This window comes from Lygodium microphyllum, chromosome 7, assembly GCF_053477565.2.
Source record: "Lygodium microphyllum isolate KBCC chromosome 7, Lygodium_microphyllum_v1.1.10, whole genome shotgun sequence".
Lineage (NCBI taxonomy): Eukaryota > Viridiplantae > Streptophyta > Polypodiopsida > Schizaeales > Lygodiaceae > Lygodium > Lygodium microphyllum.
Window position 1 is genome coordinate 28,862,233 of NC_141141.1, and position 23,828 is coordinate 28,886,060.

Sequence of the window (23,828 nt, forward strand, 5' to 3'; positions counted from 1 at the left end):
AGTCCTTGAGTTACAACCAAATAAGGATAGGCGAAATTTCATGCATCACGATCGTAGTTTACAGGCAATAAATAACACTTTGAACAGGGAGAAGAAGAAGGAGTGATCTGGAAGATTTCTAAGCAATTGTCTTAGGGTTTTACTCCCCTTTCGTAGCCAACAAAACTATTATATTTATGATTTGAGCATCAGATCACTGATTTTTCCAAGATCCCCTCCATAAAGAGATCTTCTTAGCCACAACCCTTCTTCTCTTGTTTAGCTATAAATATGAGGCATGGGAAGTAGTTAGAGAAGCATAAGGAGACCTCGACAAGTTGCGAGAGAGAGGTAGAGAGAGGGAGGTAGAAGGATACCCCTCCAAGAGATTACAAGAAGGAGCGAGAGAGAGAGAGAGAGAGAGAGAGAGAGTTAGCTCAATTCCCCCTATCTTAGTCTTCGACTAAGCCATCTTCTCTTGCACTCTCCCATCTCAAATTCATTCCTCCTTCTTTATCTCTCAAATCCACTTACGGACGATTGCCCCCAAGCGAAAGATCTCTCCAAACGATGAAACTCCCACCACAACCAACAAGACCACGAACTAAGGGACCACAACTATGGGAAACGTATCTCTTATGAATCAGGTGCACCTTGTTGTATTAGGGAAAAGAAATTGGGAAAGAAGAACGTTTATATTAATTATCGCAACTTAATTGAGAATGTTTCGAGATAATGAGCGTATTAGAAAAATTGTGTTCATCGCATTCATCTTAGGTGATCAATTAAAATTGCACTTAGAAGCTATTAAATTGCACATAAATTGCATGGAATTTTCATGCTATTATATATATATATATATATATATATGAAAGCTTTCAAAAATACGCATTAAACTACAATTAAGCCAGATAGATTTTATGCATCCACATCTGTTTGTTTGGTTGAAATAATAAGAAATCCTATTACATCTCATAAAACATAGATTGAACTTGTGATAGAATATGTAGGGTTCCTAGGAAGTAAAAAGAATTTCAAACCCTAAAGTGTTAGAAGTTGGAAGGATTCTTCTCAAGGCCCATCTTTCTTGAAACTGAAAGGAATTCAAAGTCCTTAAGTAACTATATGAATTATGCGACAAACCCTAGTTCAAATGAATATGTAGGGTTTTGTTGTAGGGAAGCCAATGTCCCAAATTGCAGTCAACATTGCAAGGATACTCCTCCATTCAAAAGAATGGGAAAATTAAATTAGGTTATCTTTGGAAATCTCGAATGATAACGGGGATAAAGCCGAGACTAGATGCTATTGCATCAAATCGAAATTTCCTTTGGCAGTGAGAACAAAGAAATGTCTAGTACATATTATGCACTTCTGCTTGTGTTTGTACTTAGGAACACCTGTTTGGAAAAGGAGTCATCTAAGAAAGGAATTGATAAGAAGAAAATATTTCAAATTGGATTCAAATTGAAACACTTAGGAAAGGTGTGTTGAGCACCCTCAGCTAGCCGCCAATCCTATCCAAGGGGGTTTTTGATAGCCACATTGAGAATGTGGACCGAACCCGTCATGAGAGGTCTCTTCGTAGAAATGTTTGTTCGTAGGAGGATGCTCGGGTGCCAGGGGGGACTCTCACTGTAAATCCCCTGCCCCCGGATCATACTTAGATGGTCTACGTGACTTAAGAAGGAATCTCAAGGCCCGATTACTAGTGCAAGGGTGGAAACTTGGAGCAAAACAAGACGCATCCTTACGGATTGTGGGAATCGTCCCATGGACGGGATTTGTATCTCAGTTGAAATTTTAATATAAAGTTTATTTTCAATGAATCTGTCTAATCTCTTTTCGTGTTTGTGCATAAAATTACGTAAAGGAACATGTGACTAATAGGTTAATTAAGATACTTGTATGTGTTACCACTAATGTGCCCTTCGGTAAGTAGGAAACTAAAGCTATCAAGGGAAGTGGGTGAGTGATGTTAGAATATCAACCTCCACCCATCTTTATCTATGTGTGTGTCTGATCGACATTAGCTAGAGACAGCTCTACATGTGTGTATGACATTAATAAGTCAAGACCTAGCCATAGTTAGATGATGGTTAGTGAAACCTAATGTAATACTCTCTCTTTCAGTTAGTAGTCATATAATGGAAACAAAGAAGAAGATGATGAGCTGAAGTTCATGGTTCTGCTCCACTCTCTATCTCTCCCTCTCTTCCAATATGGTATCGGAGCCATGATAGGTGGGCTCTCTGGAGCAGGAGGCAATGAAGAAGACGTGAAGAAATTCAAGGCCATGGTATTTGAGAAGAGAAGCAACATGCCATTGTTTCTTGAAAGGTATGCATTGAGACATTGAGTTTGTCATTGCTCAAGCATTGTCTGTGGCTTGTCTAGGAGTGCATCAAGGCTCCATTGAGCATGCATAAGTTGTTAATGAGCACCATGTGCTACTGGTCTGCTGCAAACATAGCCTATCAGGCTACGTGAATTGTGCCTGCTATAGGCTAAACCTCAATGATTTCAAATACACCACATAAAGTGGCTAGTAAGTGGTTAAATGCTTGCCCATACCCTTTGAAAGGTACTTGAAGACTGTTGTATGTAGATGATTTGGAGAGGGCCCAATTATGAGCTAAGACATGAATGTACATATCTGAAATTCAGTCCTGAACTACTAGTAATAGAGAATACATAGTATGTATGCTGCCTTGACATGATCTTGGAGCTCTCTAACATACTCAAAAAGCATCATTGAAGCATAGGTATATGCAAGAGGGACATATGCATTGTTCTTATGTCTTGGAGCTGAAGTTTGTTGACAAAAACACTCAAATTTGGGAGCCTTTTACAAGTTGAAAACTATCATGAATCTATAGACAGCAAACATTGTTTACACTTGAAACACTACATAACATTGATTGGCCTCTATCAAATGTATGGCTTGGGATATGCCTACTAAATTCTTGGAGGACTAAGACAAGCATTGAATGCTACTAAAAACTAAAGTCTAGAACTGAAAACAAATGTATTTAAAGTGTCTTGGCTAGTTACAAATTGTAAATGCAATCCATGACCTTGCTCCTTGAAGACAGAGTGTATATGGTTGTGTGTATGGTCATGGTATTGACCTCGACACACTGAAGCAAATGTATGAAGTTATTTGAAGACATTTTGGAGTTGGATAAACCTTGTTTTCTTGAGTATTTATTGACTGCAACCTGTGAATAGGAGTTTTGACACTTGTACTTGATGGTTATGCACTGATTTGTGCCTGTATGGTCACATTTAGACTACTGCATATACTAACAGATGTCTATGAAGTTTTCGAGCATGTATGACATGTATACATCTCAGTTTTAGCTGTGAATCGGCTACTGGTCTTGAGACAGTTTATAGATTTCAGACTGTATGTATGTACTCTGAAAATAAGGTTGCATGTGATACAGACTTAAAGCAACAACATGGTCTATGTACATATTGATATTCCTACGGGTTATGCCACATCTTTGTGGATGGTTTTGAGATGTTGATGAGCTGGAATAATATGATTTTAAAGTGAATTCGGTGCAACAAAATCATCATAAATAGTCAAGGACTGCAATTGGTTAGTGAGACTTGTTGGCTTGCAGTAGTCGACATGGGTTAGACATTGTCTATTGCACTAAAGATTCAACTGAAACAACAATTTAATAACATGTCTAGGAATGGCAGAAGCATCCAAGCTTACACGATATAGATAAAGACCATAGCGGACCAGCTTGCCACTATCGGATCACATGTATCGGAGGATGATATGATTTAACCACTTTGAATGGACTTGGCAAGGAATATAAAGCATTTGATACATCTATTTCTGTTAGATATGAACCCCCTAACTAGGATGAGTTACTTGCTTTGCTATTGCATGAGGAAGTAAAGCTTGGATTGAACACAGATTCTAGTACATCTCAAAGTAGAGACACTGTCCTTTATTCTAGCCAGTGTGACAAAGGCGGCAAAGGCCATGGCTCGTTTCGAGGCTGAGGAGACACTCGAAACATCTATGGAAAATAGCAGTAGAGTAATTGGCATGGCACAAATACAAATGGTTGGCATCTTAAGAGGCAGGGGGAGATTACCCTGAGGCAGAGGTGGTGGATCTCCTGGTAGTTGAATGATCAGTCCAACAGGGACAAGGACTATTATTATTGTGGCAGATATGGGCACATTGCAAAGGATTGTCATAAGAAGTAGGCAGATATGAAGACTAAGGGCAGACAACATGGGAACTATGCATCTTCTAGTAGTGCTCATGATGAGCAGGGTGATAGATTGTTTGCCATGCAACATGTGTCGAAGAATGCACCTAGGCAAAACAGAGATGAGAGATGGTACATTGACTCTAGGGCTTCTAACTATATGACACCCCATGGAGAGTGGTTTGATGAGTTGGTTGCAATTTCACATGGTTATTTTTGTACTGAGGATGACACCCAGCATGACATTCAGCACAAAGGGGTTGTTTCGTTGATGATGCCTGATGGCAAGAAAAAGAGCATGCATGATGTATTGCATGTACCGTCAATAGGCAGAACAAAATCTGTAGGTTAGATTAAATAAAGATGGTTGCTTTGTTAAAGAATACGGTAATGTGTGCAAATTAATTGCTCGAGGCAGAAGGGATGGTAGGATGTTTACATTGGATGCGACCATTCCAAAACTTAAGGTGGCCATGTTTGCACATGATGAGGGTGCTATTCGGGATGTTGAGATTTAGCATAAGAGGATTGGCCATGTTAATGTTCAAAAGCTAAAATCTATGCGTAGAAAGAGGTGGTACCCAAATTCAAGTATAATGACTTTGGCCATGTATGTCTTGCATGTCAATTTGGAAAGCAGGCATGATTTCCGTTAATGAGACATGTCAAGAATAGTTTGAGACCTTTGTAGTTAGTGCACTCTAATGTTTGGGGTCCATTGCATAATGCTTCATTTGGTAGTGCTCATTACTATGTATCCTTCATTGATGATTTTAGCAGGTACACTTGGCTGTATATATTGAAACATAAAGATGAAGTGTTTAATGCATTCAGAGACTCCAAAAAGCATGCTGAAAATGAGTTGGGATTCTATATTTCTTGTCTTACGTCAAATGGAGGCAGAGAATATGTCTTTAAAGAGTTTGACAGATATCTTGCAAAGTACGGGATCAGAAGACATCTTACTTGCAGCTATACACTGTAGCAAAGCAGTGTAGTGGAGAGGAAAAATAGGGTACTGATGGAGTCAGCAAGAGCTATCTCAATGAAAAGTGTTTGCTTAATGCTTACTGGATTGAAGCAATGGTGACTGCTATATATGTGCTGAATAGAACCCCTACAGTAGGGATTCATGATGTTACACCTTATGAGAGGTTGTATGGTCATAAGCCTGACATTAGGCACTTAAAGGTCTTTGGTTGCATTGCGCACATGCATATTCCTGATGAAGAGAGGAAAAAATTGGATCCCAAAGTTGTCAAGAGCGTGTTTTTGGGTTATGCACAGGATAGGAAGGCCTATAAATGCTATGTACCGTCTACTCATGAGACGTTGATAAGCAAAGATGTTGTCTTTGATGAGTTGGCCTCTTAGTATGGGAATCCACTTACAGTGGCTATTGATGGATCAGCCAGCACAAGTAATGCTGAAAATACCCCTGCAGTTAGTATATTGTCCGACAGGTGATGTGACATCTACAATGAGTCCTTCCTTGGTCAGGACGGTTGCAGAATCGCACTCCTATGCCCACTGACACGGACATGTCAGTGAAGGGGAGATTGGATAAGGGAAAAGAAAAGATGTTTGAGGATGTAAAAGGTCCACTTACTATAGGTTATGAGTTGTCCAGTAGTGATAGCTTGGACAGTGAGTTGGGGATTCCTTTTGTTATGACACCTGGTGCAAGGCAAAATCAATATGTACTGCCTCATGAGAGGCAAGCTCAGAGTGATCCATAGTTGAGGAAGTTAGAAAGGGTCAAAAGACCATTTAACAAGTACACATACACTAGATATTCAGCCTGTCATTATGCCTATATGACTAAGGTGACAGGTTTCAAAGAACCCATTAAATTTGATGAGGCAGTTGTATATGAGAACTGGTGTGCTGCCATGGATGAAGAGTATTCATCTTTGGCTGAAAATGGAACATGGGATTTGGTTTAGTTGCCTCCTAAAGGCAAAGTCCCCATTGGATGCAAATGGGTGTACAAGGTTAAATGCAAGTCGGATGGGTCATTGGAATGCTATAAGGCCATGCTAGTAGCAAAAGGGTACACAAAGCAATATGGCCTTGACTATGAGGAGAATTTTAGCCCTATGGCTAAAATGGCAATAGTCAAAACAATCATTGCATTGGCAGCAGCTAAAGGCTGGAAGTTATGGCAAATGGATGTTAAAAATGCATTTCTAAATGGTGACTTACAGGAAGAAGTTTATATGGAGCAACCTGAAGGCTATGTGCATCCAGATTTTCCGACACATGTATGCAAGCTGAAAAAGGCATTGTACGGGTTGAAACAAGCACCCAAAGCTTGGAATGCTCAAATTTAGAAGTTATTTATAGCAAATGGATTTAGATTGGGTGATGCAGATCACACTTTGTTTGTGAAGAAGACAGATCGTGGCTATGTGTTTCTTGTTGTCTATGTCGATGATTTAATCATTATTGGAGATTATGAGAGTGAGATTGCTAAAATAAAGTCATTGTTGCAGACTGAATTCAAAGTTAAGGATCTTGGTGAACTGAAATATTTTCTGGGAATTGAGGTAGTGTCTACACCTCAAGGCATATGGTTATTATAGAAGCAATATGCTTATGACATGTTATAGAAGTATGGTATTGTTGAATGCAAGGCTATGGATACACCCCTAGACCAAAATGTCAAGTTACAGATTAATGTTGGGACTACGATAGAGAATGTTACCATGTATAGACAGATGGTGGGCAGCTTGATATACCTAGACCTAATTTGAGCTATGCTATGGGGCTAATTAGCCACTTCATGTAGAAGCCTCGCAAACCGCATTTGGATGTAGTCAGGAGGATCATGAGATATGTAAAGGGTACTACAGATTATGGGATGTTTTATGCATATCGAAAACCCCTTGACTTGATAGGGTACACTGATGCTGATTGGGCTAGTTGTGCCTATGATAGGAGGTCAACCAGTGGATATGCATTTGGATTGGGCAACAACATGATCAATTGGTAAAGTAAAAAATAGCCTATAGTTGCATTGTCTAGTACAAAAGCTGAGTATCGAGGTGTGGCCTTAGCAGCCTGTGAAGTATTTGGTTGTTGAAGTTACTGAATGACTTGGGGATACACTTGGACAACAAAGTGAAGCTGCATTGTGATAATCTTAACAGTGTGATGCTTGCAAGCAATCCAATCTACCATGCAAGATCTAAACATATTGAAGTACATTACCATTTCATTAGAGAAATGGTACTAGCAGAGCAGATTGGCTTGATACATGTGAAGACTGAAGACCAGTTAGCAGATATCTTTACCAAATCACTTGGTAAAGAAAAGTTCATCTACTTTAGGCAGCTACTTGGAGTATTGCATATGGTTTGAGATTGAAGGAGAGTGTTAGAATATCAATCTCCACCCATCTTTATCTGTGTGTGTGTTTGATCGGCATTAGCTGGAGACAGCTGTACATGTGTTTGTGACATTAATAAGTCAGGACCTAACCATAGTTAGATGATGGTTAGTGAAACCTAGTGTAATGCTCTCTCTTTCAGTTAGTAGTCATATAATGGAAACAAAGAAGAAGAAGATGAGATGAATCTCATGGTTTTGCTCCACTCTTTGTCTCTCCCTCTCTTCCAATAGGCGGAACCCCCGACGGGTCGGCAGGGTGGTCCCAGAGAACTAGGAGGCTTCTCAACATTCAAATCACGATGACATATTGACCTTAGATAATGTAGGGTAGAACCCTAGCTCATATTGTTTTAGGGGACCGGAATGGGACTTTGCCCTACGGGTAGAGAGATTAATCGATGCATCTCTCTCATTTCCCATTGTCTTTGAACCAAGTGCGATATGAGTCCGCCTCGATTTAGATGCTCTGCGCAAAGTAGATCGTCTAAAGATCCGATGCTAGAAAGTTGTAGAATGACTTGACCATTAGAAACCCATGAAGATTCAGGTCTATCCTAATAGGGTTGGCCGACACGTTTCGTTGTGGAGTAGACTCAGGAGTCGCTAACCGACAAACCCTGTGACATTTCATGGGAGTGCTAGGCAACATCTTTTAGATCAGACTCCCGATGGACTACTAAAACCTGTCGTGACCTAGGCACGTTACACTAATGGATGGTAATTCATGATTCTATCCGATAGATGGACGAAAGAAACCTTTTATATCCTTTACGAATTTGTCATGATTTTGTGTTGTTTATCAGATGTGTTAATGGATAAAGGGTTTTCCTTTCGTTGTATTGTTTATTAGATGTAGGTTATAAGTTGGGGTCATGGTTGGTTGGTTTATTAAAGATGCTAAAGAAGATCAAGTTGAGATATTTTATGAACTTGTATTCTCTTTTTCCTAGGTCACGAGGATGCTCCCTTATTAAGTGCGGGGATATGTTGAATGTTGAAATGACCTGTGTTTTTTGGTTGATTTTTGTTGTTTTTGTGGGTTGAATGGTTGATTTTACATGATGAATGAATGGTTTGGAAGTGGTTTGAGAGTGTTGTGGATAGGGTGGGATGGTTTTGATAAGCTCGTTATGTTTTTCAGTAGAGATATGAGACTTTGTGATGTTCTGTTAGGTTTTGTTGAGGTTCTATTTGGTTTTGATAGCTTCTATTTTGTTCTGTTTTTCTTCTGTATGGAAGGATGGAGTGATGATTGATGAAGTTTGAGATTTTTTGAAAGCTCATCAAATGGTCTTTGATGGTTTGGAATGGTTTTAGTATGAGTTATGTGGTTTTGATGCCTTTTGTTGTTAACTTTCTGTGAAATCTTCTGTAACCCTCTGTTGAGCTTCTGTAGAGCCTCTGTTCCTGCTTTGTTCTGTCTTGTATGCCTCTATAAGTGTTCTATGGAATGTATGTGTGACTTTGGGAAAGTTTTGTAGCCTTGGAAAGAGGTGAATGCAAGTTCAAAAGAGCTTAATGAAGTGGAAGAAGCAGCTGCTCTGCTGAAGACTCTAGAGAAGACTGGAGTGAAGTGACAGTAGTGAGCTATGAAGAGTCACTTGGAGTGGCTCTGGTGACCTTTCATATCAAACACACCTCTTGGGAGGGGAATCCATGACCAATGTAGGGTTATTGTGAGTGATTATTGAGTATTGTAGGGAGGATATGACGTACTATTGAGAGAGAGAGAGAGAAAGAAAGAAAGAAAGTTATATTAACGTCTTCTAAAGACCAAAACTGGCCTATGAGACAAACTGTGATACAACTGATGAGGTCCAGCTATCCAAAATAAAAGTGCTGAACGAAAAGCTAAAAACTAGAAACTGAAAATACGGTGCTATGAGTGTGATAAGTGTCGTATATGTGTATGTGCATATGTAGCTCTGGTACTCCAGATAATGGCTACAAAAGGGGAACAAATGTCGATTGTGATAGGGGAACAACTGTCGGCTGTGATAAAATGGTGCAATGTGTATATGTAACAGATGCAGGGAGATATACTATCCTGGGATGTAGTAGCAGTCATCGAAGTCGCTAATAGCAGGTGATCCCTCCTGGATGCAGGATGTGGTACATCGGCGGTGGAGAAAGAGCAAACTAGAGATCTGAGATCCAATGTGTCGAGTGTCGTCGGATCTCAGTCTGCTGTCGATGTAGATCAAGAATCCTCCGGATCTCCTATCGGTGTGGCTGTGGGGTTCGAAACCCCCGGATCCTCGTGCGGCGTCGGGTATGCTGGTCCTCAGCCTACTGTAGTGTGAGCCCGGAGGTCTGGCTGGAGGCTGGTATAGTAGCTCTCACTCTGTCTGTCTGAAAGAACTGTGTAATAGTCATCTGGGTGGGCCCCTCTCTGACTGGGACCCGCTGTGTGCTCTGCTCTCAGATGTGCCATGCCTCTCCCAGAAAACGGCCAAATGATCTCTGATCCATATCAGTCATACATCCCTGAAGTGAGCTGCTCAATGTGTATCTAGATCTCAACTCTGAGTATGCCGGGCATCTGAGAACAAAATGCTCCTCACTCTCCACCTCTGATCTGCAAAGGGGGCATATCCTCTCCTCCCGTGGGATGCCACTGGCTCTGCCACTCTCAATCATAAGCTGATGTGATGATACCCTGAGTTGTCCAATAAGAATTCTCAATCAATGTGGCATATAGATCTGCATATATCTCGGAATCTCTATGAATCCCTGCTCTGATATGCTCAAGAACTGTGTATAATAATGTGCCATCTTCGATGGCAGTGGTTGTGCAGGGCTGACCCATGTCCTTTGTATATAAATATGCCATATCTCCTGTCTGATGACTCTGTTCCTCTCAGAGAGAGAGAGGGTGTAAGTGGGAGCCTGAGTATCATATAGAAGAGGTGGGAGTCTATCAATGTCCAGCCCATGTCTGTCAAACCAAGCTCTAGTTTGTGAATACCATGATGTGGTATCCCCTGCTCGAGCCATCTCCTGAGATGCCATATATGCTCTATATGCAATGCGATCTCTATCCATATCCTAAAATCTGTGTAGGAAGCAGATTGTCTGAAATAATGCCTCGACTAGCATGGGTGGTGTGGCAAGCTCTGCTCGCACAATGTCATGTGGGACTGAGGCCTTGCTGCGAATCAATCTAGATATCATGATCACTTGAGGTCTCTCCATCAATGTCCATACATAATCGGCAAGGCATGGCCCCCATATAGCTGCTCCATACATCAGTGCTGGAGTGACTAGAGTATCAAAGAGCCACCCCTTGGTGCGGGGCTCCTGGAAATGTGCCTGATAACACTGTCGCTCCATAAGAGCCAATGCTGAGTATCCTCTAGTGAGGCGGTCACGAGCTGCCTGTGTCATCGAGAAAGTCCCTGAAGCTGCTGTAAAGGTGACTCCCAAATATACATATGATCCAATGACCTCAATACTCCCTCCTGCTGCCATGAAAATACTCTGTCTGCGTATCTGAGCTGATGTATGGAATATAAGAACCTTGGTTTTACCAAGGTTCACTGTCATGCCTCTCTGTATGCAAAAATCATCCAGTGCTAATAAATGTTGCTGTAATCCCTGAGCTGAGTCTGAGACCAACAAAATGTCATCTGCACATAGTAAGATATGAACTGTGGCTCCACTGAGATCTATACCTCCACCGGCTCGCTGTTGAATAAACTCTGCTATCTCATCAATGTATAGCCCAAATAGAGTCGGTGAGAGTGGGCATCCTTGTTTCACACCAATGGTGCTCACAAGGGGATCTGATATACCTCCCGGACATCTGACTCTGCCAGTAACCCGCTCATATAGTGCATAAATACCCCACATCATGTCATCATCCACCCCCAGATCAAGTAAGCGTCTGAAAAGCCTCTCTCTCGGAACCATGTCAAAGGCTTTGCGGAAATCCACAAAGCAACAGTACAATCTCTGTTTCTTCACTCGTGTCTGGTCGATCAGACAACGGAGAGTGAAGATGTGGTCTATGGTAGAAAATGCCCGTCTGAACCCTACCTGTCCGGGTGTGCGTATGCACTCTCTCTCTGCTAGCGTGCTGAGCTCCTCCTCCATCACCGTGCCATAAAGTTTGGACAAAACTGGCCCAACCATGATGGTCCTATATGTGTTAGGATCCATAGGATCCCCTGACTTGTGGATAGGTACAATGGTGTGCTTTGTCCACGAGTCAGGGAACCCCTCCGACAATGCACGGTTGAAGAGGTGAGCAATGAGTGGAGCCAATGTGTCTCTGCCATATATAATATGCTCTGCCTGAAGATCAAACTGGTCTCGAGCGCGGCCATACTGTAACCGTGAGATAGCATGTTTCACCATACTAGTGGTGAAAAAGGATGAAATACCCGGTCTCGGTGTACATGGTGTGGGTATCAGCGGCTGTGCGGGTACATGATATAAACTCTGTGCGTATCCATGCCATACTGCAGGGTCATGTATCGGTGTGGGTGAGCGTGGTTCTCTGATCTGCCTCCATGCCTTTGCACAATCTCTGCTCATAAGAAGGTGGTATATATCCGAATATCTCTCCTCCTCCCATTCCCGCTTTTTACGGCGGGTCAAGCGGTGCATGCGTCTCTGCGCCTGTCTGTGTGTGATCTCTCCTCTGGCCTCCAAATCGCATAGCTGTCGAGAGAGAGAGAGAGAGAGAGAGAGAGAGAGAGAGAGAGAGAGAGTCGAAGATAGTCAATTCTATGCAAATAACGTATCCATCTATGAGAGATTGTGAGAGAAAGCTATGAAACTTTTAAGACGAATTATATATGATATTTTTCCATTCAAAGTGGAGTATTATTTTGTGTTTTCAATGTTTATCAAAGAATTTTATAAATTCGATAGGTGATAGCCCATCTCACCTAGATCCCCATAACCAAGAAAGATGCGTTTCACTAATTTAGGTCTAGCTTATTATGTTTATCCTTGGGTACATGGCAGAAAGCCTCACATTTGAATACTCTAAGATGTACACATGAGGGAGGTTTTCTAGACTATACCTCCTCTATAACTTGACAACCAATACCAATGCATGGGAATTTTTTTATCGAATGTATGACAATAGGAACTGTCTCAGCCTAAAAATGTTGCTGTAAGCCTATATAACTAAGCATGCTATGGACTCTTTCTTGAATGGTCATGTTCATGTACTTTACAATACTATTCCAGGGTGGAGTATATGGTGTCAACAAATGCCTAATACCCTCTTATCACAAAATTGCTGAAATGTTTTAGAAACATACTCACCCCCATTTTCACACTTGAGGCATTTCAATCTATACCTAGATTAGCTCTCAACAAAAGCAAGTCAACATTGAAAGATAGATAGACATCCAATTTTGGCTTAGTAGAATATTCCCAAACCTTATGCAAATAGTCATGAATAAACGTAACAAAGTACTTTGCACCACCCAATGACTAACAAGGCATGGGATCACATACATTAGAATTCATAAGGGCCAAAGGCTTCACCCATCTGTGTAATGCCAGAACTCTCATGATAACTACGGGCCTGCTTGCCATATACTAAGACAATGTTACAAGAGTCAAAATATTTGTAATCAAGAGATAGAAGATATTACAAACGACTAAGCATTTTCATTCCCTTTAAGGACATGTGCCCAAAGCGATGATGCAATAACAATACATGTGGTATATGAACCCCACAATCAAAACATACTCAAGGGATCCATATACAAATTAAGAATAGAGGTCTCTAGCCTTGGCACCTCAAGCAAAGAACAAGATTTTCGCAGATATTCTTCCATGCGAAATCACCAAAAGATACGTAATAGCCTACATCATCCAACTATCTAGCACATATAGAAGGCTTTTGGTCAAAGTTAGTACATGGTGTATATTATGTAGAGTAAAAGAGCTAGTTGAAGGAAACTATAGTTGTACATCCCCAATGCCAGTAATATCCAATGTCAAATCATTTTCCACCAGCCTTGCAAAACTTATGCTACAATAGGACTGAGACCAATCCCTGTGCAGGGTAACATGAAAGGAAGCCCTTGAATTAAGTAATTAATACTGAGAATATGTCAATGAAGCATCAGTAAATTGAGAAGTATCAAGAGAGAAAGCTACTAAGATGTACTCATCATCTCACTCTAGCTACACTACATTTATCTCTTCAATGTTTACATTGGACTTAGTAGGGACAATGCTATAATCATCAAACTTTTCATGTACTTTTTCCTTGCATTTCTCTTTGTGCTTATCATCATGCATATTATGGCACTACGGTCTATTTCCACAGTAATGACATGTCAAAGAGGACTTGTGATCATAGAACATATTGCGAGAGTGCCCGCAAGACTCAGACTATTGTGAATCTCTACCACAACAATCATTACCACTCTTACCATCATGTTTGACCCTAACAATCAATGCATGAGAAGTATATTCTTTTTGTTTATCTCCTCTATAGTAAAGCACTCTCAATATCCTAGAGTTTCAAGCTATCCTTAAGCATATTAACACATGTGGCTATACAAAGAATATCTCATGACTCGAGAAGTGTCACAAGCATTAATAAGGGAGGTAGGTTATCCTTGAACTCAATGCCCTACGAAGTCAACTAGCTGAAAATTGAATGAAATTGCCAGGCATAAAGATTTTTCTTGTCATAAAGATTATATATATTTTCCCATAATTGCCAAGCATTATCCTCAAGTACAACATATATTGAAATAAACATGTTTAGACAATGCCAGTATAAGGGTGGATTTGCATAGCTCATCCAACTCATCCCAATCATCCTAATCCATGCCTTTGGGCTCTAGACTCTTGGTTTTCAATGGCCTAACCTTCTTCTCTTAAACCAATTTTGCCGTATTTGCATCTTTCAATTGGTGAAATTTGTATCATCAAGCTTTTCAATATTGAAAATAGCACTCTCATTAGAAGAACTAGCCATAATGATAGTTGTATAATCCAAAATCCAAGAGAATGGGTTGTTATAAATGTCCAAAAATCAACCCTCAAAACTCAGCTAAAACAATGACAAAATAGAAGGGAATACCAAAGACTAAATCTATCCACCAACTGCAAGAAATAGTCTACCAAAATATAATATTTTCTCTCCAAGATAATATGAAAGTCATTACAGTAATGCTGAAATAAATACAGTAGTATATATAAATCCAATTATGGCAAATAGCTAAGAAAGAAAGCTCCCACTACTAGGGATATTCGAGTAGCAGCAATTGAGATGCAAATAATGCGACTAGCAGACCACTAGTACCAAAGACTGCCATGAACTTAAAGTGTAAGTAGACCATGTATTCCATAAGCATATATATCATTGCCGAACTGCTAACAGAGGTAAGTGCCGGTGTCTAAACTATGTAGAATCAAAATTAGACCACAAGCAGGAATAATTATATCCAATAGCATACAAGAGAGCACATACATGAACCAAGAGTCCCAATATCTCAAAGAATTAAGCTCTATTAAGCAAGTACAAGCATCTCCCACCGCTAAAAGCAAATCTAAAATGCAAAGTGAGCAAGAAAAGCTCAAGACATATACATTAAAGTATCCTAGAAGCCCAAGCACATCACAAATATATTCGAGAGCATAAGTGTCCAATGAAGCTTCAATACTTATAAGTGAGTCAGTCTGGAAACTCAAAGCAACATATCAAAGCCCAAGTACATCAAATATAGCTTAAATCCAAGTACCTAAGCATGTCATAACCATATCTAGGCTCATATCTCAATGTTAGACATCATTGTAGACATGTAGTATACCCGAAATACGATGTAGGCACAATAGGCATTCAAAGCATAAAGCTCATTGTTGTGCCTGCTGGTCCAAACTGTTATTATAGTAATAAACACTTCAATGGCTAAGCTAATCAAGCTCTAATTAGCACAAAAGCCTTTTTAGAGCATCAATGCATCATCTAAGCATTGCAAACACTTTTCATAAGCATCAGTAGAGAATAAACCAATCAAATGCTTATTGTCCAAGCTAGAACCATTCTATTCTATGTAAAATTGAGAACTAAAAAATGCATAGAATCAACTTTATGAGCACTCAAATCTATAGCTCTCATCATGCTCTTTATTTCTAGCTATAAAACATCAGAATTAGATATTGTATGCAAAAGTTATAGACAAAATACAAAAGTGTTGCCAAGTTGCATAACTGTCCATAACTTCAGTAGCATGCTTTGTATCCACTCAAAAGGGATAGAATGGCTATTTCTTAGCTCAATAAGCACTGAACAGGGCTTAACTAATCCTTGGGAAGCTCCTTGACAAGCCAAAAGCAAGCTGGAACAAGTTGGGAGAAGGGAATATCAATGCATACCTTGGGAGGAAGAAACAATGACTACTATGAAAACTTGAGCTAAAGCTTTGAATTCGGACTGAAGCAAATGATGAGAAGCTCCTCAAATGCTCGCTTTGATACTAGTTAAAAGGTGCAACAACTTGAGTGGTGTTAAGAAACACAAATCCTTGAGCAAGCTCTAACTATGGAGGATAGAAGTCAATGACAAGAAGCATGATGACTGAGACTAGACACAATGAGTGTTACTCAAGTGAATTAGGTTCCAAGATCGATTAGCTTGGACTTATAAACACAATCTTGAGTGAAGAGACAAGACAAAGTATGAAGTACAATAGTATTCATCATTTAACTCAATGTGAAGTACATGCTTTTATAGTTATAGGATGTTTTCCCTTTTCTCACTGTGCCTATGGGATTCACATAGCTTCTCCTAGGCTGTTGCATGTCCCTTGCCCTACTGCTCCATACAAAGAGGTTGTCTTAGGAGTGTGATTGCATAAATCTCAACACCCCTCCTCAATCACAACCATAAAAGGCACTGAGTACAGAGGTTGTCATGAGGAGAACCTTGCTAAGTGTAGACATGGAAAAAACCAACCATATAAAGCTAGAGGCTGTCACAAAGCCTCACTAAGTATGTAGAGGCTGTAGTGCATAGGTTACATGAGGGTTACAAAGCTTATGATAAGAACATTAAGGAAAGTACATGCAATGCTCGGTCTGAATAGTGGGAATAGAAGGACTGATGAGGCTTATCTTTTTGTTCTTGAGTTTCTTCTTTTTCTTCTTTTTCATGGTCTTCTTCTTCTTTAGTAGTTGCTAGGTAGGCCTTCTATGATCTTTTCCTGGCATAACAAAATTTTTCAATGTGTCTTGTTCTTTTGCAGAATTCACAGACAATGTCTTTCTTCCCTTTGTACTTGTTATTGACATAGAGGACATGTTCTTCCTTTGAAATTCTTGCTTCTTCTTTTCCTTTGAGCTTTTTCTCTTCTTCTAGGAGTGATGCTTTGATGTTTACTAGCTTTGGATTTGGCATATTAATTAGTGTGGTGGAGACATTACCAAATTTTGGAGGAAGCCTCTTCAGTAGAATTCCAATGCATACATTTTCATCTATTTTTAATTTAATCCATGCAAGTTGAGTTAGCAGACTTTTCATATAATTAAGATGGATTGTAAGGGATGTATAGCCTTCATATGTCCGACTTGAAAAATTCAAATAGCAATCCATATTTTGAAGATTTAGATTGGGCACCAAACAATGTATCCAATTGTTCCCAAGTGGCATGAGATGTATCACATGTGTCTACATGGTGGATATAACTATTATCAAGCTCAAGCTTGATAATGACTTAGGCTTTATCATCATTCTTTTTCCATATTGCTATAAGCGCAATATCTTTGGGTTTCTTTTCTTGGCCACTGGTTATTGACCAAAGGCCCTTCTTCATTAGGATCAACTTGATCCTTATCTACCAAGTGTGGAAGCTCGTTCCTTTGAAGTGGCATGATGGTGAATCATTTCCCATACTAGATAGTAGGAGTAACAACAAATCAGCTTCAACAACTAAGGTAAACCCAGTAAGAGAGTTGGAAAAGAAAAAATTGTGCCAAAAGACACAATAGCTATTAGTGTTTAAACAACACTATTTAGTATCAATAGTTACTATCTTAAAGCTTAATGTTGGATGCTGATGCTTGATCTTCTTGAACCCTCTTCTTGCTGAGTTTGAGTGTTATACTTATTGGAACTTTAGTGGTATAGTGGATTAGAGTTGCAGTCGGTTGTTTGAGCCAAGGGAGTGAGAAAATGAAGTAATTTTTGAGCTTGAGATCAAAATGGCTATGGCTGTCCTGTTAAAATAGGGACTAGCGAAACTAGTAAATCAACTCCCATGAGCTCCATAGGTCGAAACTGCTCAAACCTTTTAAGATGGAGAACCCTCACTAATGAGTTTAAGTCCCCCTAAGAAGGTTTGTACTCGCCTTTTCCCAAGTTGAGAGATCTAAGTCTTCAAAGTGGTCGATGCCAAAATTGTGCCCAAATTTGGAGAAATGCAAATGTCAAGCATGATGTGCATCAATCTTGTTGATTTTTGTGCCAGAAAGTTGTGCCTTGACTTGGAAAACAACTCCTGAGAAGAAAGCTTGAAGAGATATGGCATGGTTGAAGAGATATGCTTGCTCCAACATAGGTAGATGCTGTTGGCTATGGAGGTCAAGAATGAATGGTAGAGTGAAAATGAAGTGAGAGATGAAAGATTCTTGTGGAGTTGAGCTAACCAGAGGTTGTGGGGAGCTAGAGGAGCATTGAGCTGAGCTAAACCAAGATCACCATGGCTCTGATACCATGTTGAGAAACACGGATCCTTGAGCAAGGTCTAGCTATGGAGAATGGAAGTCAATGATAAGAAGCATGATGATTGAGACTAGACACACTAATTGTTACTCAAGTGAATTAGGTTCCAAGATAGATTAGCTTGGACTCGCAAACAATTGAGTAGAGAGACAATATTGAAAGTACGAAGTACAATAGCATTCATAATTTAACTCAATGTCAAGTACATGCTTTTATAATTGTAGGATGCTTCCCCTTTTCTCACTATGCCTATGGGATTCAGGCAGCTTCTCCTAGGCTGTTGCATGTCCCTTGCCCTACTCCTCCATACAAAGAGGCTATCTTAGGAGTGTGATTGCATAAATCTCAACAAGTGGAAGCACACAAGAAGAAGTAAGAGCAAAGCAAGAGCTATGGCAGGTGAAGCAAGAGAGTAAGAGAGACACTGTACGTGAGAACTTCAACCGTCACAAGTGTGACTAGTCTTTCCTTATTCAATAGTCACTACAAGAATAAAGAATAAAGTGATAATGATGGGCGCCCCCACTACTTGCAGTGTACATGTGTGCGGTCATGGTGTGTGTCATAAATATTGGGTGGCATAGGCATAGGCACCTTTGCCCCTAACATGAGAGAGAGAGAGAGAGAGAGAGAGAGAGAGAGAGAGAGAGAGAGAGAGAGAGAGAGAGAGAGGATTTCCAAATTTCAAAATTGATAGGTTTGATGTAGTGTTTTAGGTTTGGGAGGTTTTTTGGAAGTTCAGGGCCTCCCGAACCTACAATCAAAAGAATATAGCATAGATATAGTATAGATTTAGAGCTTTCAAAGAATGATTGAAAGGCATAGGACATTTTTGCCTTTAGGGTATTTCATAAAATCTAGATATAACTCCAAGCTTTTTTGGGGAATTGAAAAGAGGCGTCCAAAACCACTTCTAATCTATAAGAAATTGTATTGCACATGTTGACTGGTCTTTATGGGCTCTTAACTAGTGCCCAAATTGGATCTGGACTTGGGCTTGGTGGAGACATGTTCCTAGATGTCTAGGAAAATAATGGCTCAAAGTATATTCTAAACCTTCAATTCCTCATCATTAAACTTGCATTGATCACCCAACAAAGCCTACTTGTCACAAAAGTCACCAAATAAATAAACTAGCTCAATTAATAATCTTGTGCAATCCAAACCATAGTGACTTAACTTGTGAGAATGCCAAGAGCATGGGTGTAACAAAATAGCCTTCCGCTCAACAAAAAGGCTAGCTAGTTTCCTTTAACCAACCACTCCATGCTTAACTTGATGTGATATTAGGATGTAAAAGTGTTGCATAGCATGGCGCTACCCCTTTATTCGGCATGCCCCTTTACCTTTTGGAAATCCTCCGCAAATGTATGTGTGAATTGATGGGTCTCCTTTCACTAGAACCGCTTAAGATGCTTTTTTAGGACAAATTCTTGATGTCTCTCTACCTAATTAACCTTTTGTGATTTGTACATCGACTAACGTTGTGTGGGCCAAAAAAACCGTGTGTGATCTTTAGACCAACAATATCGATTTCTCTCTCTATTTCATTAACCTTTTGTGAGCTCTACACCAAAAGAATCCAACTTTTGTGATCTTTACACCAGGTGCGGATGTAAAAAGCGAACCTTTTTTAAAGAGCTTTTGACGACGTGGAAAGATTGGGGTGACATGGGGGGGCAGAGGGGATGGACAGACAAAATTGTGGGCCGTCGATCTGGATCCAACGGTAATGGTGTGGTGATGAGAGCGTGCGGGGAGAGGGGCGGCGTGTGGTTTGACCAGCCTCACGCAAGGCGAGCATCGTGCGGGTCGACCGATGGGATGCCGACACGTCGCTAGTCGGCCCAATGGGCGTCTCCGCCGGGTCATTATAAACCCGCCTTCCCTCTTTGGAGATCTGATTTAGTCTCTTATCTCTCTGTTGTTGCCTCCACCAGCAGCCATGGCTGTGGAGCTTTCTTCTGCTCTCTGCTCGCCTTCCTCTTCTGTTTCCCTTACGCGTGAATGCCCTGCCTTCCCCCATTCCCCCTTCTTAGATCAGAGCCACCTCTCCTTCTATGGCCCCCGCAGAGCTTCCTTCTCCTCTGCCCACCTGAAAATCATTCGTCCTCCTCTCATGTCGTGCCGACTCGCGCCCCGTGCAGTTCAATCCTTGCAGAGCTTTGAAACCTCCATCGCGCCCGAGCAGGATCTTCTCAAGGAGCTCGCTGACTTGAAGCTTCAAATGAAGCTGAAGAAGAAGGCTCTGAAGGCGCAAATGAAGGAAATGAAGAAGACAATGAAGAAAGAGGGCAGGAAGAAGCAGAAGGAGGGGATGATGATGGGAGAATCGTCCAGCTCTTCCTCGGAATCGAGCGACAGCGAGTGCGAGGATGTAATGACAGCTGATGCGAGGGAACTGAGGATGAAGGAAGCAGGGCAAACGGCAGTAGCCATGGCGGCAGAAGGATGTGCGATACTTGTGCAGGAAGTGAGGGATAAGGAAAGGGACCAAACGGAGCCTTTGACGGTCAAGGGTGCAGAGAAAGTGGCTATAGAAGCAGGCATGATGCAATCCGAGCCTGTGATAGGCAAGGGGGCAGGGGAACTGGCAATGGGAGCAGGCATAATGCCCGTCAGGGTTTTGCCAGAAGACAGGAACGTTGATATTATATCAGTAGCTGCCTCAGCGCCCCCTGTCTCTGTGCAGGCCCATGAACCTGTAACAGCAGGTAGGATCGAAGTCTGCGTTGGTGGGAAGTGCAGGAAGGCGGGCTCAGAGCAGCTGCTGTCTTCCCTGAAGAGCCAGCAGGGTCTCCCGGGGGAGGCCGTGGGCTGCAAGTGCATGGGCAGGTGTGCCATGGGCATCAATGTCAAGGTTCAGAAGCATCCGGACTCCAATCCCCTCGTGTTCAGCCATGCCCGTGCCTCAGATGCAGACCTCATTCTCAACCAGAGCTTTGGTGTTGGGCGGCCGCCCAGTGGCCTGCCGAGCCTTGGTGGTTGCACGGCACCAGCACTTACCCCCGTGGGCCTTGCATCAAGTGCTTGATTTATAGGCGTTTGATACAGACGCGTATATGATCTAAGTGTGCTTCGAGGGAGGGCCATTGGATGCCTTCTTTTGGCATCCAAAGGCCTTTCTGGTTCTGAGAGATTTTTGTTGCAGACTTACATACTCGTAGTAGTGTAATCATACGCATATGCGCTAATGCCATCTGATCTGGGCTCCCGTATATACTGCTCGCTCTTTGCCCTCTTCATGTGAACTGTCCACGGGCATATGCTCGACGAGCAATCCTGCTTGTGAAGCCTGATTGAAAATGTATAGATTTTGTATGTACATCATGAGCGTTGATTGAACAACTTGTCTGTTGTTGGGATATCGTGAACTCACTGATTTGTCTGCCTTAACGTTAGTACATTATTGCTGTTCGGGCCCTATGGTAGGTAGAGTCTTGATCAGTGTTAAATCGGTAAAACCAATGTCGAGTTGGCAAAAATTTTCAGCCATTGGGCTACCAAGGACAGGTTAACAGAGTTTTCAGCCATTGGGCTACCAAGGACAGGTTAACAGAGTATCGGATTGTTTCTCCTATATGGATCTTTCGCGGAAAATGTGATGTGAATGTAAAGTATTGTCTTTTGTGATTGCTAAGAGGTTGAAGGTCTTTGGAAAGTGTAGTGTAGATTCAAGGACTTTGGTGAAATGTTAAGGCATGCATGGAGAAGGTCATCTCTTCTTAGCCATTGCTTTTCAACAAACAACTCTTTTTAGCCATCTTTATACTTGTCTCCATCGTTTTTTAGTTTTTGAGGAAAATTATAGCCCTAATTGTATATGCCACAACTTTGATCACCAACAAAGGTTGTAAGCTTTAGAGCCTTTACCAGCGACAAAGGGTGTAAGTTTGATGTTGTATGCTTTTAAGAAGCTAACTCTTCTTGGCCATCTTTATACTTGCCTCTGGTTTTTAAATTTTTGAGCACTCCCATAATTGCTTAGTTGTTTTTGGCTCCCTTTTGGAGTACATAGCGTGGCACAATTTCCATTTTCTTGCCAATCCTCTTAATGCTAGGCAATTTTTGCATTGTCACTCTCCGTAGCATAAAGTTTAACCTCTTAGGAGGTGTAAAGTTCCAAATTCTGTCATTCCTTTCCTCCAAGTTCTTAGCTTGAAGTGCATAATACCATTTTCTCCAATAGGTAGCCAATCTTTACCACATTGTTTACAGATTTTTTTTCTCAACTCCTTTTTCCTTGACATCACCAAAGTAGCTTGCCATTAGGGGCAATCGTAAACTTTCTTGGGTTAGCATTATTATTATTGATCATTATTGAGGTCGACATCCAACCTTATTTGCATTTGCTATTGCACAAACACCACCTTTATCTCTCTTGGATAGATGAAAGTTCTCCTTTGATTTGGTTCATTTCTAGGAGTGTCATGCTTTTTCTATCTTAGATATCTTTTTGACAAAGTATACCTTTCATTGTTAGCTTCTTGGTCATGCTAGGGTCCTCTTTTGATGGTCTTCTTGGGGGATCATAAGCCTAGGTAAAGGTTCATATGACTTGCAAGAGTGAAGAATGTCCCATCCTATCTTAGGCTCTTAGCCCATAATGCCTCTCCAAGTACTTCCCAGCATGACTCTACTAGTGGTTAGAGTGACGTGCTTATTTAAGCTTGAATCGTTGCCTTGAAAAGTGTGGATGTAACCAATGTGGTTATTGCAGGTTAATTCATTGGAGTTTGACTTTTGCAAGCTAATGTCATCAAAATAGACCAAACTTGGTTCTCCTCCAACCTCTTGAAGAGGGAGAATAAGAGGGCCTTTGTTTTGATAGCTAGCTTTGGAAACCCTAAACCTCCTTCCCCAATACTAATAGTGATAATTGGCCATGCAATGGCCCTTTAACCTTTTGTTCCCCTTAGCTATTCCCTCAACAATGCAATAAGTTCCCTTTTGATGTTGTTCCATTTGTTTTTGCTAAAATTATGAACCATTATCAAGTAACTATAGATGTAATAATTACCTTAGTAACTAGCATCCTTTCTTGAAAATTGAGCGAGAATCCTTCCCATTGATCTATCTTGGTGAATTTTTCATTCCATCCACTAAGCCATTTATTTCATCATGACTTCTACAACTACTAGGCAGTCGAGGTAGTAGAAAAGTCTAGCGTGTCGAATTTGTTTGAAGCCTAGGTCATGTAACTAGGTAGTAGGCTTGTTGAATCCCAAAAAGACTAATTCTATTTTATTAGTGCTAATAAATGAATTGGAAAGCTCATAGAACTCATATACCCCTAAAATTTCATTCAATTGTGGGTTAGCTTGCATCATCCACATCCACAAAGAACTAGCCCTTGAATTGCTTTTCCTCCACTAGTTGCAATCATCTAATAGTGGGCCATTAAACTTTCCTATCAAGGTTTCTTGACAATGGATCAATAATAATTACGAAGAGGAGGGGGGCCATGAGGTAGCCTTGCCTCGTAGGCCTTTTGATTTTTGGGGGGGGGGGGG

The 23,828-nt window shown here is 40.9% G+C and overlaps 1 protein-coding gene across 1 annotated transcript; it reads left to right on the forward strand.

Annotated features, from left to right (window-relative positions):
• The first annotated feature begins 20,221 nt into the window (after positions 1-20,221).
• On the forward strand, positions 20,222-21,680 carry DGAT3 (diacylglycerol acyltransferase). Its single transcript, XM_087681208.1, has one exon. The coding sequence runs from the start codon at positions 20,261-20,263 to the stop codon at positions 21,347-21,349; it is 1,089 nt and encodes a 362-aa protein (XP_087537334.1). The 5' UTR covers positions 20,222-20,260; the 3' UTR covers positions 21,350-21,680.
• The last annotated feature ends 2,148 nt before the right edge of the window (positions 21,681-23,828 follow it).

Coding starts and splice junctions, on each gene's coding strand:
- DGAT3 (XM_087681208.1), top strand. CDS start 20,261: ATGGCTGTGGAGCTTTCTTCTGCTCTCTGCTCGCCTTCCTCTTCTGTT.